Raw genomic sequence first — 15,777 nt, 5'->3', positions numbered from 1 at the left:
AATGGAGTTTCAAAGATTGTCGTCTGGATATCCTCGTTCATTTTACAAGGTAATTTATTCAATTTAAAATTATTTTCTGCTCTGAAATCCTAATTATTATAATCGTACATTTAAGCCTCTGAGTAATTTCTGAGGTAATAAAATAGATGATGTAATTATTGTACAAAGAATCTGGGGGGATTAGGCGAGCCATATGCCCACGCCAGGGCAGGTAAAATATCAAATAAAAAATTCTTACCAATTCCACTTTTTGTTAAATTTAGGGGTTATTTATAACCAAGTGCATACCATAAAGATAAAACCTGAATCAAATGACTTAGAAATTGATTGTAATTAACCCATCAAAATGGCAACACGCTTTAGTAACCGTAAAAATGATAGAAATGGAAAGTTAAAACTTTGTTTTTTACATAGAGTGGGTCTTCGTACCATTTTTTAGTAAACAAATATTGAAAGGGTATGGACAAATGTATCTCTTACCATTTTCAAAAAAATGGTACGAAGACCCACTCTATATAAAAAAGTTAGTTTTCCTACTTAAATTTCGGAACATATTCTCTAAAACTCTAAGTCCAATGTGTGTTTGATATACATATAGAACTATTTGTTATTTAAAGAGCAGTATTTGTGAGACCTCATGGCTCAGTGGTCATAGCTGTAGTGTTAAAGTACCCAGTTATATGTCGCGAGTGTTCGAATCACGATTTTTTAAACTTCAGGTTAAAATTAATTTTATAAATATATTTTTTCACTAAAAAACAAAATAAATAAATAAGATAATGAATTTATGTACGTTCATTGAATATATTTCCTTTACTAAACAAGTTTACAAGATAATTATACATGTATAACATTTTGAATTCATTCAGTTCTTCATACATTACACGATTGAAATGTAAACAATCATGGGTAGACCAGGACGATATGACTGTTCTGTATGCAAAAACAGTTAAAGGAAAGGTAAAACCATCACCAAACTTCTGAAAACATATTTGATAGAACAATTAACACGCAGTATGAAAAGCATCGCATTTACGAGTACTGCAAGGTTTAACCGTCATGTGGGCAGTGCTGTACAAAGTTTAAATGTTTAGGGAATCGTACGACTTTGAAATTTCCGATATGCTTACAGAGCGACAAAATCTGCGTGGGCATTTGACGCGCCTTATTCCCCCAGATTCTTTACTTTCTCTACGAACTCTACATGGCATTGTCACTATAATGTCAGTTTAAAAAGACTTTTTTTTTAAAATTCATGTTAAGGCATTTGATACAGTTGGCGAAATAAAGGGCCCTATAGCATCCATTTGTGGTGTTCCTCGCCACTGTGTAGACATCGTTGATCTTGAGGAGGGGCTAATGTACGAAAATAGTAGAGGCATCCTGAACCTTCCTCGCCCTATCCAAGTGATGGTCGGGGCTAATGAGAGGCGTATTCCATTTTACCTAGTGACGACTGAAGTTGATATGATAGAGCAGGACCCTGATGACGAGGAACCAAGGCTTAAGATGTCATGTGGACATGCTATTAGTAAGTACTCAAAATCATTAAAGTTACACTGTAAATATACAGCAACTTTCGCCACGGTTCGTAAATTTCGTAATCAGTATGCATTGTGTTGGTTATTTTTTCATAACAGAGAGTTCTTTTTATACATTTATTTTGGAAATAAAGGGAATAAAATTGCCTACACATTCTTTTATGCAAGAACCCAGAAGTTGTAGCCTTATAGTTTGATATTGGATTTGAAACTGTTCACCTAACATGTTGATTCATTTTGCAGCACCATACAACTTATTTGGACACATGAAACATACGCTGATGAACAAAGTTAGCCATTCTGTTTGCTGCCTTACTCCAGGTTGTCTTCAAGAATGGAGCTTTCGAGAAGTAGCACAGAAAGCTGATATGACAGACGATGAAAGGATTTTCTTTGAATATAAAATATCTTTAAATTCTATTCTTCAAGACAACGGTGAGACATCTGAATGTCCGAATTGTGGCCAATTTTGTCAACGTCAACAAAATACCAAAGCTGTTCATTGTACCCGCTGTGTATCAAAGGGATTTGATAAACAGTTTGATTTTTGCTGGGATTGTAAATCTCCATGGGTTCCAAATCATATCTGTGGAAACCGAGACCTGGAAGCTATACAAAAAATCCTAAATGACGCACCAAAGAAAACTTTAGATTATTCCAAAATTGAGAATGTGCCTTCAAAAAGACTTTGTCCAGGCTGCAAAACTTTAATTGAACATGAAAAACTTTGCAAACAAATGACATGTCCTGGTTGTAAAATTGATTTTTGTTTTTCTTGTTTGACAATATGCACGACCGGAAGTCTACGATGTTCAGGATATAATCAACATTGTAATGTAGCTCCTGTGCAGAACGTGTTTTTCTGAACTTCATAGCATTCAATTGAATTGGACGACAAAAAAATCATACCTATTGTTATCTTTCTTGCCAATAACTTCACTTAAAATGTCTCAGCAACATACAATAGCAATAAATATCATTTATATGCTTAGTAAAATCTATAATATAGATTTTTATATATTCAAGCCTGAAAAGCAAATTGCATTAAATATACTGTCCCATTGCACTTGTAAGATAATGGGCATTTCATTTGGGAGCTCAAAGAACACATTACCTCAAATATTCATATGATTCTTCCTGCTTTAGTTAATATATATCTAATAAATAAATTTATAAAATAAAAAAGTATTTGTGTTGAATAAAATAATATTGGTGCAGTTAATTGTAAAGACTAACTATGCATACAAGATATATCTTTGAACAGTCAATACCATTTTAGGTCAGGAAATATCATAGGTGAGATTAAGTGTCATGGAGAAAAAAATATCACCTGTCCAATTAGGCAGATGGAGTATTTAAACTTTTGCTGCATGATTTTTTCTTGTCTTATAAGGCTGCCACAATGAGTTGTGACCGCGCCTCGCAAACACTGTCATATGAATGATAGAAATATAACAAATCAAATTTTGGTAGACTCGTGGACTCCAAATAAAAGTCCTTCTGCTCTAGTATGAAATCTGAATTTAGATGTATAAATATTAATTGCAAGCAAACAAGTTTTCCTAAAGTCTGTTATAAATGCAATTTTTAATTTTAAAGCATCAAAACAATAAATTAAAAACAAAGAAGTCAGTTCACTTTATGCATAAAATGGCCATGTAGTTATACCAATTGACTGATCAACACTTGATTTTTAATCTGAAGCATTAAATCAAATACAGATTTAGTGCTTTCATATCATATTAAAATTTTTCTCCTAAAAGTCCTGGTCTTGGAGAACAGGCTTTATGAAATGTTCTTGAATTTCTAGGTAAACAGGTTTAATTGAGTACTTCAAGGGAAGAAAAATACTATGAGTGCACTCTCTGATCTAAAAAATAAAAACTGTCTTATACTTCTCAAAAACGGTTTTATCATATATGAGTTGCATATTTTAGACCAGAGGTTGCGCTCTATATCAAATATTGAAAAATACCTTTAAAAATTGGCCGTTTTTGTACACTTTTTCAGAATACGAGGAAATTGACGCAATTTGTGACGTCATAATGCATTGACTAGCTAGAAAATTACGTCATTTTTGATAGATACGCAGTTACCAAAGATCTAAGGGATATTCAATGCATTGTTAACTAAAACTATGTAGTTGCAGATTTTCAGAAATACACAGGGCCAAATAAGGCAAAGGTGAACCTTGTTCTTTATTGAGACAACAAAAAATTGATTTTGATTATCTTGAAATCTTTGTAAAATTTGATAATAAACAATTGCAGGTTCATGAAATATGCAAATTCACATGGCCAGGTTCTTGTCAATTAAATCTATAGGACTTTAAAAAAAACCAACTAAATATGTAGTTTCATTTCACAATGAAATGTAAATTTCAGTAATCATCGTCTAGTTTGTGGAGTGTTTGTGGGGCATGCTAGGGACATCAACAATAGCTAGAAACGTGGGATAATGTCACCATAACAGGTTTCGCCCTTTGTGTAAATTATCCCATGTACCCAACAATCGTTGATGCCCTGACATGCCCAACAATCTAGATAGTGAGTCCTTAATACACATCTCGAGAACAACATTGAATTTTCGTCAATATCTTACAATAGAGATGTTTCTGAATATGAATCGAATCCGAATCTGAATATGAATCTGAATCGGTGAGATCCCGATCCCGATTCAAAAACGAAGAAAAACATTTGAAAAAGATATTTCCTAATTACGCTATTAAAATATGTTGGAACAATAAGGAAAATAAACACTGGATGGTATTTATACTTTTGTCACTGAGATTTTTCTTGTTATAAATGGGACTAGTCAAATTCTATAGACCGAATAACAAAACAGGTTATCCTTTCAATTCACGGGAAAACCTGCTCGTGAAGTATTGTTGTATTTTTCATTGGCTTACATTATTTTTTCCTCGCAAGAATCGTGATCTGGACCTTAATTTATGTAAATGTCTTCATACGAGTCATCTTATATATATTTTATATGTATACGTTATTGAAAATATGTCAGAATTTTTTTCAACAACCCCATGGCCATGGACTTTCTCGCAGCCCACATAATTGTCTAAAGTTTTCGGTCATTGACATTGATACATGTACATGTATCTACAAGTTTCTAGTTGAAACGCTTCCTTTCATTTCTCGAAAAATGTCCTTGCTATAATGTGTACATGTAGTAATTAAAAAAAACTTTAAGTTGTCTCCCACATCTTCAAGTTTTTTGACTGCCTCCTCCTGTCTTCGTTGAGCAGTTGAACACATTTCTCAATATAGTAACGAAGATCTATTGAGTTAAAATGCAATAATACAAAACTGGTAGGTTTCGTATGAACTGATAAGATACTAATTACTACATCAGGTTTGAAATATACGTTATCTGTAGAATGCAACTACATTATCGGAGCGACTGAACAAAACATTCCTAACGAGGCTAAAACTCTAAAAAGTTTGTATATTTAGGACAAACTGTAATTTTGATAGGATTATATTATAAAGTATATATTAAATTTGGACGTCTTGAACTGATAAGACGATCAGGAGCGATCAAGTGAGCAAAGTGAGAAAGTAGCTCCCCCCGATTTTTTGAGTCATAAAATTGTATGCTATAAAGCAAACAAATATGAACTTCTCAACCCCTACCTTGGGAAACACGTATCTCTCGTAATATATGCTCGAAGGGAATTACAAAAACCCACATGGATAAGAAAAAAAAATCACACCTGCCTCTGGGAGTTTATTAATAGCCCCCCCCCCCCCCCCGCGTTCCTTAAGAAAAATCCCTGGTTCACGTTTGACACTTCAAACACACTCCCTAGCCCACGAGAAAAAAAATCTAGCTAACTTGATAGACTTATTTTTTCACTGTGTTACATCCATTTAAATCATAAACTTATTTCTTGCAGGATATTTGTTGTATTTGTGTGTGTGTGTGTGTGTGGGGGGGGGGGGGGGGGGGGGGGGCACAAACACATACATGTAAATGATTTTATACAGGTTATTGATTGATATAACAAAGACAAATCTTCAGTAATCATATTCTCAGTGTAAAATGTTTAAAAATGTCTATTTTCAAATAGGGATCGGAATCCCTCCGATTCAGAATCGTTTCATATTCATTTTCAGATTCGGATTCGTTTCATATTCAGAAACATCTCTAATACAAACCGTTTTAGTTACTGACAATTTATTCAAACCATTTTATGATTACATGTATTCAACAGTAATGGAAAATGATAGATTGCAGCGATAAATTCATTTTTAATGTGTCAACTTTTAATTTCTAGTGAACAAATAACAAATCAACAACGAACAATATACATAACCTATTATTTCTCATGTACATTGATTAAAACGTGTCTTGAGTAGGGCATATATAATTACATGTATATAATAGTTTTAATATGGGGTTTTATATAACTTTTATGTAACTTTTCACTATGTTCTACTTCATCTGTTTGAAAACAGTGATACATAAAACAGATAGATAGAGTGCTTCATTACATTGTAACGTAAATACTTTTACTCAAAGTTTTCATTTTGCTATAGAACATGCTTTTATGCAATAAAACATTCTTATACAGTGTGCTTATTTTTCAACAAATATAACCTGTGCATAAAAATTTAACTTGTAAAAAAAACGACGTATAATACAAATTCTATACTTATTTCGAATTCTCCATACATGCCTCTTAATACATAATGTTTCAAAAATTGATTTCATTTAAAAGATAAATTATTCATTTTTATTCCGCTACTCAATGCGATTTTAAGGTACATATATGGAGGACAACCGCATAACAAAACATATTTTCTTGTGAGAATTAAATCAATGTAATAAAAATAGCTGGACTTTGCAAATTAGATTTCTATTTGAATTGGTGAATTCTGAACATGTTAATCATATTAGGTTATTATTGCTTGACATAGTTGAATTTGAACTAGATTTGAACTAAGATTACTTGTAAATTATTAGGCTGAATGGCTAGTAAAGATAAAACAACTACCCAGTTTACGTATGTATAAAGATTTCAAAACACATTTTAATACTAAAAACAACGTAGGAAATATTCCAACATTTCAAAAATCTATTCTTGCTCAATTTAAATGTGGAATATTACCAATAAGAAATAAAACTCGGAGATAATTTTAAGGAGAATCACTAGAAGATAGATGATGTGTTCTAAATATGAATTAGAAGACGAATACCACTTTTTATTAAATTGAAGAGAATATTCAAATTATTTTCTACCATTAAATGCAACTCAACTTTTTCCTTGTCAGATTAAGAGTGAAATTTTCCTTTTAACAAATTTTCCTAGGCTGACCTCAAATATTTATACCTTTCATACAAGCACAGGCAATCTCTGCAGTATAAGAGTTTTAAGGTTCCTTAAAATACATGTACTTTATGTATATTGATAATGTATTTATTTCTCAAATGTTGGAATTATCGCTCTTGCGATGCACTCCAGCTTAATTTCAATAGCATCTTCTTATATGGAAAGGTATGTGAGTGCTGATAGATATAAAAAAAAAATAGAATCGATTCGCGGGAAACTGAAGGTACGTCTCTTTCAAGATAGCGTGGGTCGCCACTTTCTTTCAAGAAGCCGAACAATTAACTCACTGGAAATTTTTCTACGAATTTTATTTACCTCCACCACTTCCTTTTTTAATGAATAAATCCATATTTCATTTGTTTCTGTATTATGGTTTCAGACTACAATGTATAGATTGCTTTAAAATTATGTAATCATGTACATCATTAATGGGAAAATTAATGGGAATTATTTATTAATATTCATTAAAATAGTCTTGGGGTAAATAATCTAATATTCATAATTGCATATCAAATTTTAATTAGTTTATGATTACATAACCATTTATTGAGATTTACATTCATTTTATCATTTTATGTTATTAAAATTTGGGTTATTAATAAAGTTACAGTGGTGGCAGAGTGCAACGTAACTTATTGTGTCTGTGTCATGTATGAATATGTATAAGATGGGGGGCTCAGGAGGTTAAGAATGGTAAATTACATGAACGGAGGAAATGCATACTTATTGAATATACATGAAAGAATGCTATATTGGAATGTTGGGATTCGAACATTGTCAATTATGGATTAAAAAAAAAACATTATGCGTAATACTTGTGCATATTTTTTTTTCATTTACGAGGGCTTTCCAAAAATTTAGTGGACAATGACGTTTTGTGTTAAAATAAATGATTCTAAATGCATCTATTTATATCAAAATATTTCTAATGAAAAACCAAGTCAGAATGATTTATTTTTTATTGATGATACTTAATATTTTTGTAGACATCGAGGTGTTTAAAGATCGCAGATTGAGCGCACAGGCCAGTCTGACGTTAAGCTAATTTCAGTATAACGTCAAACATATGGATTTCGACTTAACACATGTTCATGGACACACACTATTTTTCTTTTTTTTTAAAGCACAACGCACTTCCAAGTGCTAGCAATTATCTTTAAGTATAGATTATAATTTATTCAATTTTTAAAATTCAGAACAATGGACAATAATTTATGAGCGTCATCTAAATGAACAATTTGTATACACAAACATCACAGTTCAGTCCGACTCTGCACTAGATTGATAACAACGTCATGAATAGAGATCTTCATTTTCAGTAGATTACATGTGTTTTAAATTCTTGCATTGTCTTCAAATTTGTACACACGTTGAAAAATCGTATATACCAATCTCAATTCAATACATTTAATATATTTCAATAATTTTGAGTTGTTCTTTTTTCCAAATATGTTGTCTCTTACGTCGTTTCAACCGTATTAAAACTTAATTTTTTTGATCGGACGCTGCCCCGTGCCGCGTTTTTGTCAAGTTTTGAAACACATTTATTAGGGTTTTTGTTTAGTATTTGTACTGTCGATATAGTATGCGATACTTAAGATATCATAAAATGATTATAGCCTCTTTATATATGTTACATTAAATTTTTATTAATTTTTGACTTGTTTTCTATAGAAAGTAATCACCTGAATCCGAACACTTTGTATCAGAGTTTATGTTTTTTTAACCTTGGTCCGTGCGCACTACATGTATCTGCGATCTTTAAAATCTGGATTTTTTCAAAAAATATTACGTTCCATCAATAAAGATTAAATCAATCTTACTTGTTTTTTCATAAGAAATATTTTGATATACAATAGATGCGTATAGAACCATATATTTTCACAAACACGTCATTGTCCACGAACTTTTTGGACAACCCTCGTACATGTATTCTTTGTTAAAAGTGACATATAGGTCCGACGGGCCGGATGTTTGGAGATAAGTTGTTGTATTTAATGTTTCTCATTGTATTGTACTGTATAACATATGTCACTATAATAAACGATTTACTTATTTACTTTTACTTACTTACTTACTACATAATCATTGATACATGTCAAAATATGGTGCGCATATTTTGCAATACCTCTATAGAGAAATCTGATTTGAAAAAATCGATGTACTGAGGCAATAAAGGGAAACCTGACAATCACAAAATCAAATGATTTTTAATTTTTTAACAATTAACTTGTACATGCATATATTCTACTACAATGTAATACAATACAAGTTCTTGACTTCAGAATAAGATTATTCAATCAAAGTTAATTAATATACTTATATTGAGAAAAACGTCCTTTTTCTAATGCATTCCAGTAATCATGATTTCTTTCATTTACTATAAATTATTTAAAAATATGGACAAAATCAAGCTTAAACATGATTTTGATGTCAAGTCTAAACCCAAGTACCCGCACAAAAACTTAAACTTTAACTTAATTTATCTTAATTCTTGCAATACTACAGTATTATTTTTTTCTAACTTTCAATGTAAAAGAAATAAAAAAAACACACAAAAAACAGTTTTATGTGAACAAAATATGTGCATTATTTCAGGAGGTTTAAATGTTTGAGTTTGGACTTTACCAAATTTTATTATGATTACACTTTTGAGCCATATTTTTCGTAAAACAAAAGGTAAGCTTCGCATTTTCGAACCTCTTCTAAACTGACGTCTTTTACATACGAATCATCGCATAAATTCCATTTTTGATTACCATGCCTTCTGACATAGCAGATGTAATGACCGCTTCTTTCAGATCCAATGTGTTCGACAACGCTAAATAATCTGTAATGCTTCAATGCTTCTTTTAATTCTTTCTGAAATATGAAAAAAAATTAATTGACAAGAATATTCAAATTACACAAATTCTTTTTTATTTTAATTGCTTTCAATGATACTATCACTCTCTCTGTTTTTATGCATGCATAAATATGTTTACAATATTAAGGTTTTGGGGTATTGATATATTTTCGAGAATGACTTTCAGCTTCTTATCTTTAAGAAAACTACGATGTTTAATAATATATAAATTTTTATCCATTTGATGTTTATTAAATGCATTTTATGCTGTTTTGTCCAAGTATTCTTATTTTTGCTTAAACCTTTTCGAACCCTTAGTCAAACTTAAACGTCTTAATTTTGTTTACATGTTTGTATGATATTTTGAGGGGAAAAAAGCATATTCATTTCTATTATAGATATTATGTCTTGAATGCTAAAATTTTCCCCCTGTCCCAACTCAAAGAATATTTGAACAACATTAATTCTTTTTAACGACAAAACTAATATTTTATATAGATCTGAAATATTCATACGTACCGGTGCCCTTAAACTTTCGAAGTTTTCCCAAAAATCAATATGACTCCTGTTCCTCAGAAATGCTGAATTACTCGCCTATAAAAATTAAGAATTTCTGCTCAAAATTTTTTTCTGTGCATGTGTACACACATGAGCGTTCATACACCTCAAAACCAATACGTCGTGCTTAAAATGTGCGTCAGATAAAAAGAGAAATTGTTGAAGAAGTTTCCCACATTTCGATTAAGCATTTCAAATCCCCTACAGCACATAACTTATAAATTTCAGATTGAGTTAAGAGTTATAGTTTAATAACTGTAACTATGTGTGCAAACAAATTGGGTAACGCGCGTTAGCTTATATTTATATTTTCTATTGACTGCAAATGTGATTTATAATTTAACACATAAGTATTGTCCTTCGTACATGTATAGGCTACAGTTAATGTAACAGCTACATGTAACATAACAGCTTTTGGTCATGTGAGCGCGATTTTTTTTAATTTTCGTTTTTGACGTTGCACTTCCTAGTCGTTCAAAAATGATGACGTCCAATTTAAACGCATGCTTAAACCTTTGGCACCCCGTCCGTGTTATAGTGATTTGAATACAATATATATTTTAATTCAATTTTTGTGCCAAAAACATATGCAATGTAAATATTTTTGTATATTCCTTCAATCTTAGAATATTTAAAGCAAAAGAATCTAAGAAAAATGAGTAAAAAGGATGTAAACGCTTAAACTTTAGAATAAAGTGGTTGTTCTCTAACTTAATCATAATGCAAAGTGAAGCCAAACAGTTTTACAGCTGTTAAAGGTAAATCTTAGATATTTATATAATTGTTTATGGTGGCTCAAATTTGCAAAAAGACTTGGGGTTAGCTTGATGCTATTTGAGCAAAGGTACAATAAATTTGTTTATTTTTTACCCTTTTAGCACTTCTGTTTAAGTTTTTGCCAAATCGTTTTTGCCTAAATATTATCGTTCAAGATATTCATGACAATGCATGTTAATATGACCCTAGTTTATAAAAGTTAAACACTGTTTAGGAGGATGCATCCTGTTATCAAAAATATTATGAATTTTATGCAAGTGTACTTTTTATATCTACACACATATAGCTTAATAAAAAATAAAAACATAAATGGGGGACGATACCCTTCTTTCAGCACCACAGAGCAATAAATACAATTAATTTGAGATTTTTGCTGAACTAAAAGCACTTGAATAACTTGTTTTAGGAGAAACATAAAAACAAAAAAAACACCGAAAAACAAATACCTCTTCTAATTTACATATCTGAAGAACCAAAACATCTGGGAAAGTTGCTATCATTATTTCCTTTGTAATTTCATTTGATCCTGAAAAAAGAAATAACTTTTTTTAAGAATTGGATTAAATCTTTCTATAAAACAAGAGGCCCATGGGCCTTATAGGTCAACTGAGTATCATGTAAAAACTTTCCAGTGATTGTATTTGGTTCGTGTTTTAAGGTTTTCAATCCCTAATAGGAAGAAATTCAATGAAATTGAAAACATAACATATGTTGGCATTGAATATACTCAGTTTATTTAGACATACTTCCCATTTATTACTATAAGTATGTTTAATGGGATGTGTCCTAATTCATGACCTTGAATTTTTGTAAGAGTTATCTCCCCTTTTTTTAATTAATAAAGAAAATGAATTAACAAAAAATTTAGCTGGTAAAAGAATTGTTTTTAATTATCATTCTATTTTTAATATTTCAATGCATCTTTCAACCACAGGATTTATTGATATTCAAATTATTTGAATTTTTATTTTGAAAAAACGCTTTTCCCCATAGACTTCAATGCCACCTTTGTTAATTAACTACTGCCTAATTAATGAAATTTTTGAAAATTTCTCGTGGGCAATCCTTTTCCACTATAAAATGCTTTAGGGATTGAAATCCTTAATCCAAAAGCCATGAAATTCACAAATTTTGAAAGAGGCACCATTGCTTATCAAAGGGCAGATTTCAAAGCATTAATTTATTTTTAGTCAAAGTACCCCCCTGGTACCCCTGACCCAGCGGCCCTGAAATTATCTATTTTGAAAGAGGCCCCTTTTTCATTATAAGGCCAGGATTTTTTTATGTTTAGTTATGAACATGAGAATAAAAAAGTCCCGAAGGAGAAGGAAATAAATTTTTTTTTTGATAAATCAATTATTAACATTTGTTCATTCTTTTTTTATCATATGCTATTTAATAGGCTCCTTACCACTGGACACATAATGCTTACAAATAGGAAAGTAAAACATTAATTGCTTATTTCATCATCTACCAGTTTGGGCCAGTTATATAAATTTTGTGATGTTGGTCAAAATATATTTTTAAAAATTAATTCTTTAAAAGTCTTTCAATATATCTTAATTTTTTAAATATGTGTTAGGTGAATGTGTAGACATTGTTCTAAAATTTACTTGATGCCTAAAACTATAATTCCTATCATAAAACAGACAGGGAGTATTTGGGAGTAGGGTGAACATTTTTTCAATTAAGTTTAAAATAATTTTTCTGGCTGATAGAAATGATACTACATGCCTGTATATATTTGTATATTCTTGCCTTTTAATAGTTGATTTTTTTTCTATTTCTTCAGGTTATTGTTTATTTCTTCCTCAAATGGACTTAACTTCTCCCATAGTTTTATTCATTACATCTGATGCATAAGTAAACCTTTTCTGAAGAATGATGCTTAGACTGTAAGCTATAACATAGACCTAAACAATGTCGCTGGCAATATGCAATAACTATCACGGGCAGTTTAAAACCTGAAAATTGAAAACCTTGAGCGGAGGGTTTGTAAAACTGAAAATGAAATAATTCCTGGCCTTAAATATGTAATTAGATCATTAGCATATTAACCAGGAGCAAAGGATAAGATGTTCAAAGAATTCATGCATTTCACTCTATAATCATTAGAGCCCCACCCTAAAACAAGAACCACTGACCCTGGGGCCAAAAATTTCACAATTTTGGTATAGGCACTCTTGCTCATCATAACAATATACTTAGTTAGTTTATTTAAAACCCAGGAGCAGAGAAGAAGATTTTCAAAGAATACATGTATATTCACTATATAATCATAGAGCCCCGCCCTAACACCAGAACCCCTGACCCTAGGGCCATAAAATTCACAATTTTGGTAGAGGCACTCCTGCTTATCATAACTACTAGTATGTACTTAGTTGGTTTATTTAATACCCAGGAGCAGAGAAGAAGATTTTCAAAGAAATAATGCATTTAAGCCCCGCCCTAGCACTAGAACCCCAGACCCCAGGGCCATGAATTTCACAATTTCGGTAGAGGACTCATTGCTGATTACAATCATGCAAACAGTTTGACTGCTTGATGTCCAGGAGTAAAGAAGAAGATTTTTAAAGATTGCATTAATTTTAGTGGTTTTGGCCCCATCCCTCATGATCATGAAATTCACAATTTTTATTCCCCTTCAGCCATAGATGCTTTGTGCCAAATTTGGTTGAAATTGGTTCATTGGTGCAGAGAAGAAGCTGAAAATGTTCAAATGTTAACACACGACGCACAACACACGACGCACGACGACGGACAAAAACAGATAGCAATAGGTCACCTGAGTTTACTCAGGTGACCTAAAAATAATATTCATTTAATGTATTTTCAACGTCGGAAGTAATTTAAATATTCAACTTATAAACTCGGATTGAATAAAATATTTTTTGTCTTGAATTGAAAAAAAGTAAGGAATTAATCCTTTCTCTGTATTCATTCTTTACTTTTTTGTTGTATTTGTTGCCTTAAAAATCATCATCGACATTTCCAATGCTTTTAAATTTCTCAATGTACATAATTTGCTCATTTTGGATTATTACTGTACTGATTATTCTACTTATGTTTGAAAAATACACGAAAATAGAATACAGTTTTGTAGTGTTTTTATGGTTTCTTACCGCAAAATGAACAAGGAATGCCATCAATATTCTCTTTACTAAGAAATCCTCTCAAACAAGAGCCCAATGTTACCTTCTGCAATTTCAATATGTTTATTGTGCCATTTTTGTATTGTCATATGTTTAATATGGTTTGATATTAAGTAGGAAATAGAAACATTAGCTTATTTTATGGAAAGAAATTAATTAAAAATCGACATTGAGAGTTGCATAGGGGATTTTTTAACTTTTGTTGCAAATGAAATGATAAACTTGACCGCATAAAACAAACATTTACATTTATCATCAATTTTGTTTTATATGTAAAGGACATTATTGTCGTTATGTTCCGGGCATTTTCTGTAGGAGGTTTGCAAAAGTTTTTTGTTCATGATTAAACGCATGATTAAGATATGAATGATGTATTACATACCCCCTTTTGTCTCAAAGACTCTGTCACTGGTAAAGGAAGGCTAAAATATGATTCTCCTTCAAAGAATTCATCCTGCAATACATGTATATAAAAAAAAATATTTTCGGTGAATGAATGCATTTTGTATGTAATTTTTTAATGAATAAAGAAACAGTTGATTTAAATGAACAACATTCAACATGCTTATATCTAGTGGGTGTGGCGCGTGTTTGCCAGATACATATTATTTTATTTTTTACTAAAACCAACGCAATTTGTTTTCAATCCATCAAATTGAAATTAGACAAAGATGAAGAAATGAAGCCTTTGAAAGTATTACAAAAATACTTTTAAAGTATTCTTTTCTAATACTTTCAATAATGCATTCCCTGAAACGTTCTAATTTCCCATCTGAACGGTGAAGGAATGCTGAACGAACGGTGAACCAACGCAGAGTGAATGATGAGTGAACGATGTGCCAAAGGTGAACGCAACTTGGTGAACCATGTGTGAACAATGAGTGAACACAGAACGCGAACGGAGCGCGAACGCGAGCGCAAAGTGAACGGTTAACAAACGGTGAACGCAAGATGAATGACTTATTCGGAATGCCTCTGACCTTTTCCTTGCATTGAAATTATTCTATTATTCTATAAATCTAATTTTAGGTTCTAAAATATAAATAAATGCTAGATAAATAAACAAGAGGCCCACGGGCCTTATAGGTCACCCGTGTATTGTGTAACAACTTTCAAACAATTAAATTTGGTTCGTGTTTTAAACCAGAGGTTTACAATTTACAATTCTGAAAGAGGCACCATGGTTAATCATAATTATTTAACTTAGCATGCTTACTCTATTTACTTAATACCCAGAGGTAGATCAGAGTAACAAAGAGAAAATGCACTTCCACTTTAAACCCAGTTGTGCACCTCACCCTAAAGGAACCACTGACCCATGGGCCACATATTTCAAAATTTTGCAAATGTTATCATAAAATGGTTGATTAATACCAAAGAGCAGATTTCAAAGCATCAATTTATTTTCAGACTATGTAACCCCCCCCCCCCTCCCTCTGACCCTGGGGGCATAAAAAAAACACTTTGATAGATGCACCTTTCTTCATCATAGATATATATATATTTGGATCATTTAGCATAAAACCCAGAAGCAAAGGAAAATATTTTCAAAGAATT

The 15,777-nt window shown here is 31.4% G+C and overlaps 2 protein-coding genes across 3 annotated transcripts in view; one reads left to right on the top strand and one right to left on the bottom strand.

Annotated features, from left to right (window-relative positions):
- Position 1: 1 nt before the first annotated feature.
- LOC134244687 (uncharacterized) lies at positions 2 to 2,749 on the top strand. Its single transcript, XM_062726945.1, has 3 exons — positions 2 to 49; positions 1,264 to 1,531; positions 1,785 to 2,749. The coding sequence occupies exons 1-3, from the start codon at positions 2 to 4 to the stop codon at positions 2,405 to 2,407; spliced, it is 939 nt and encodes a 312-aa protein (XP_062582929.1). The 3' UTR covers positions 2,408 to 2,749.
- A 6,762-nt stretch (positions 2,750 to 9,511) lies between these two features.
- Positions 9,512 to 15,777, bottom strand: part of LOC134244689 (titin-like) — a 57,760-nt gene continuing 51,494 nt past the window's right edge. For both annotated transcript variants that reach the window (XM_062726947.1, XM_062726948.1), the window contains exons 27-31: positions 14,603 to 14,674; positions 14,191 to 14,266; positions 11,515 to 11,594; positions 10,253 to 10,327; positions 9,512 to 9,750 (exon numbers count right to left, since the gene is read on the bottom strand). In XM_062726947.1, the coding sequence (XP_062582931.1) occupies positions 9,532 to 9,750; positions 10,253 to 10,327; positions 11,515 to 11,594; positions 14,191 to 14,266; positions 14,603 to 14,674 (522 nt within the window). In that variant the 3' untranslated portion in view covers positions 9,512 to 9,531. The remainder of the gene's footprint in view (positions 9,751 to 10,252; positions 10,328 to 11,514; positions 11,595 to 14,190; positions 14,267 to 14,602; positions 14,675 to 15,777) is intronic.

The sequence above is a fragment of the Saccostrea cucullata genome, unplaced genomic scaffold, assembly GCF_032062105.1.
Source record: "Saccostrea cucullata isolate Sc308-1 unplaced genomic scaffold, CSIRO_AGI_Scuc_v1 ctg2393, whole genome shotgun sequence".
NCBI classification, from domain to species: Eukaryota; Metazoa; Mollusca; class Bivalvia; order Ostreida; family Ostreidae; genus Saccostrea; species Saccostrea cuccullata.
The sequence above is the reverse complement of the archived record's forward strand: the minus strand, read 5'-3'. Positions and strand labels throughout refer to the sequence as shown.

Bases quoted from the DNA above. Each gene is read 5' to 3' on its own strand.
- LOC134244687 (XM_062726945.1), top strand. From the start codon at position 2: ATGGAGTTTCAAAGATTGTCGTCTGGATATCCTCGTTCATTTTACAAG. The intron at 50-1,263 runs GTAATTTATTCA...ATTCATGTTAAG, and splicing joins ATCCTCGTTCATTTTACAAG to GCATTTGATACAGTTGGCGA. The intron at 1,532-1,784 runs GTAAGTACTCAA...TTCATTTTGCAG, and splicing joins GTCATGTGGACATGCTATTA to CACCATACAACTTATTTGGA.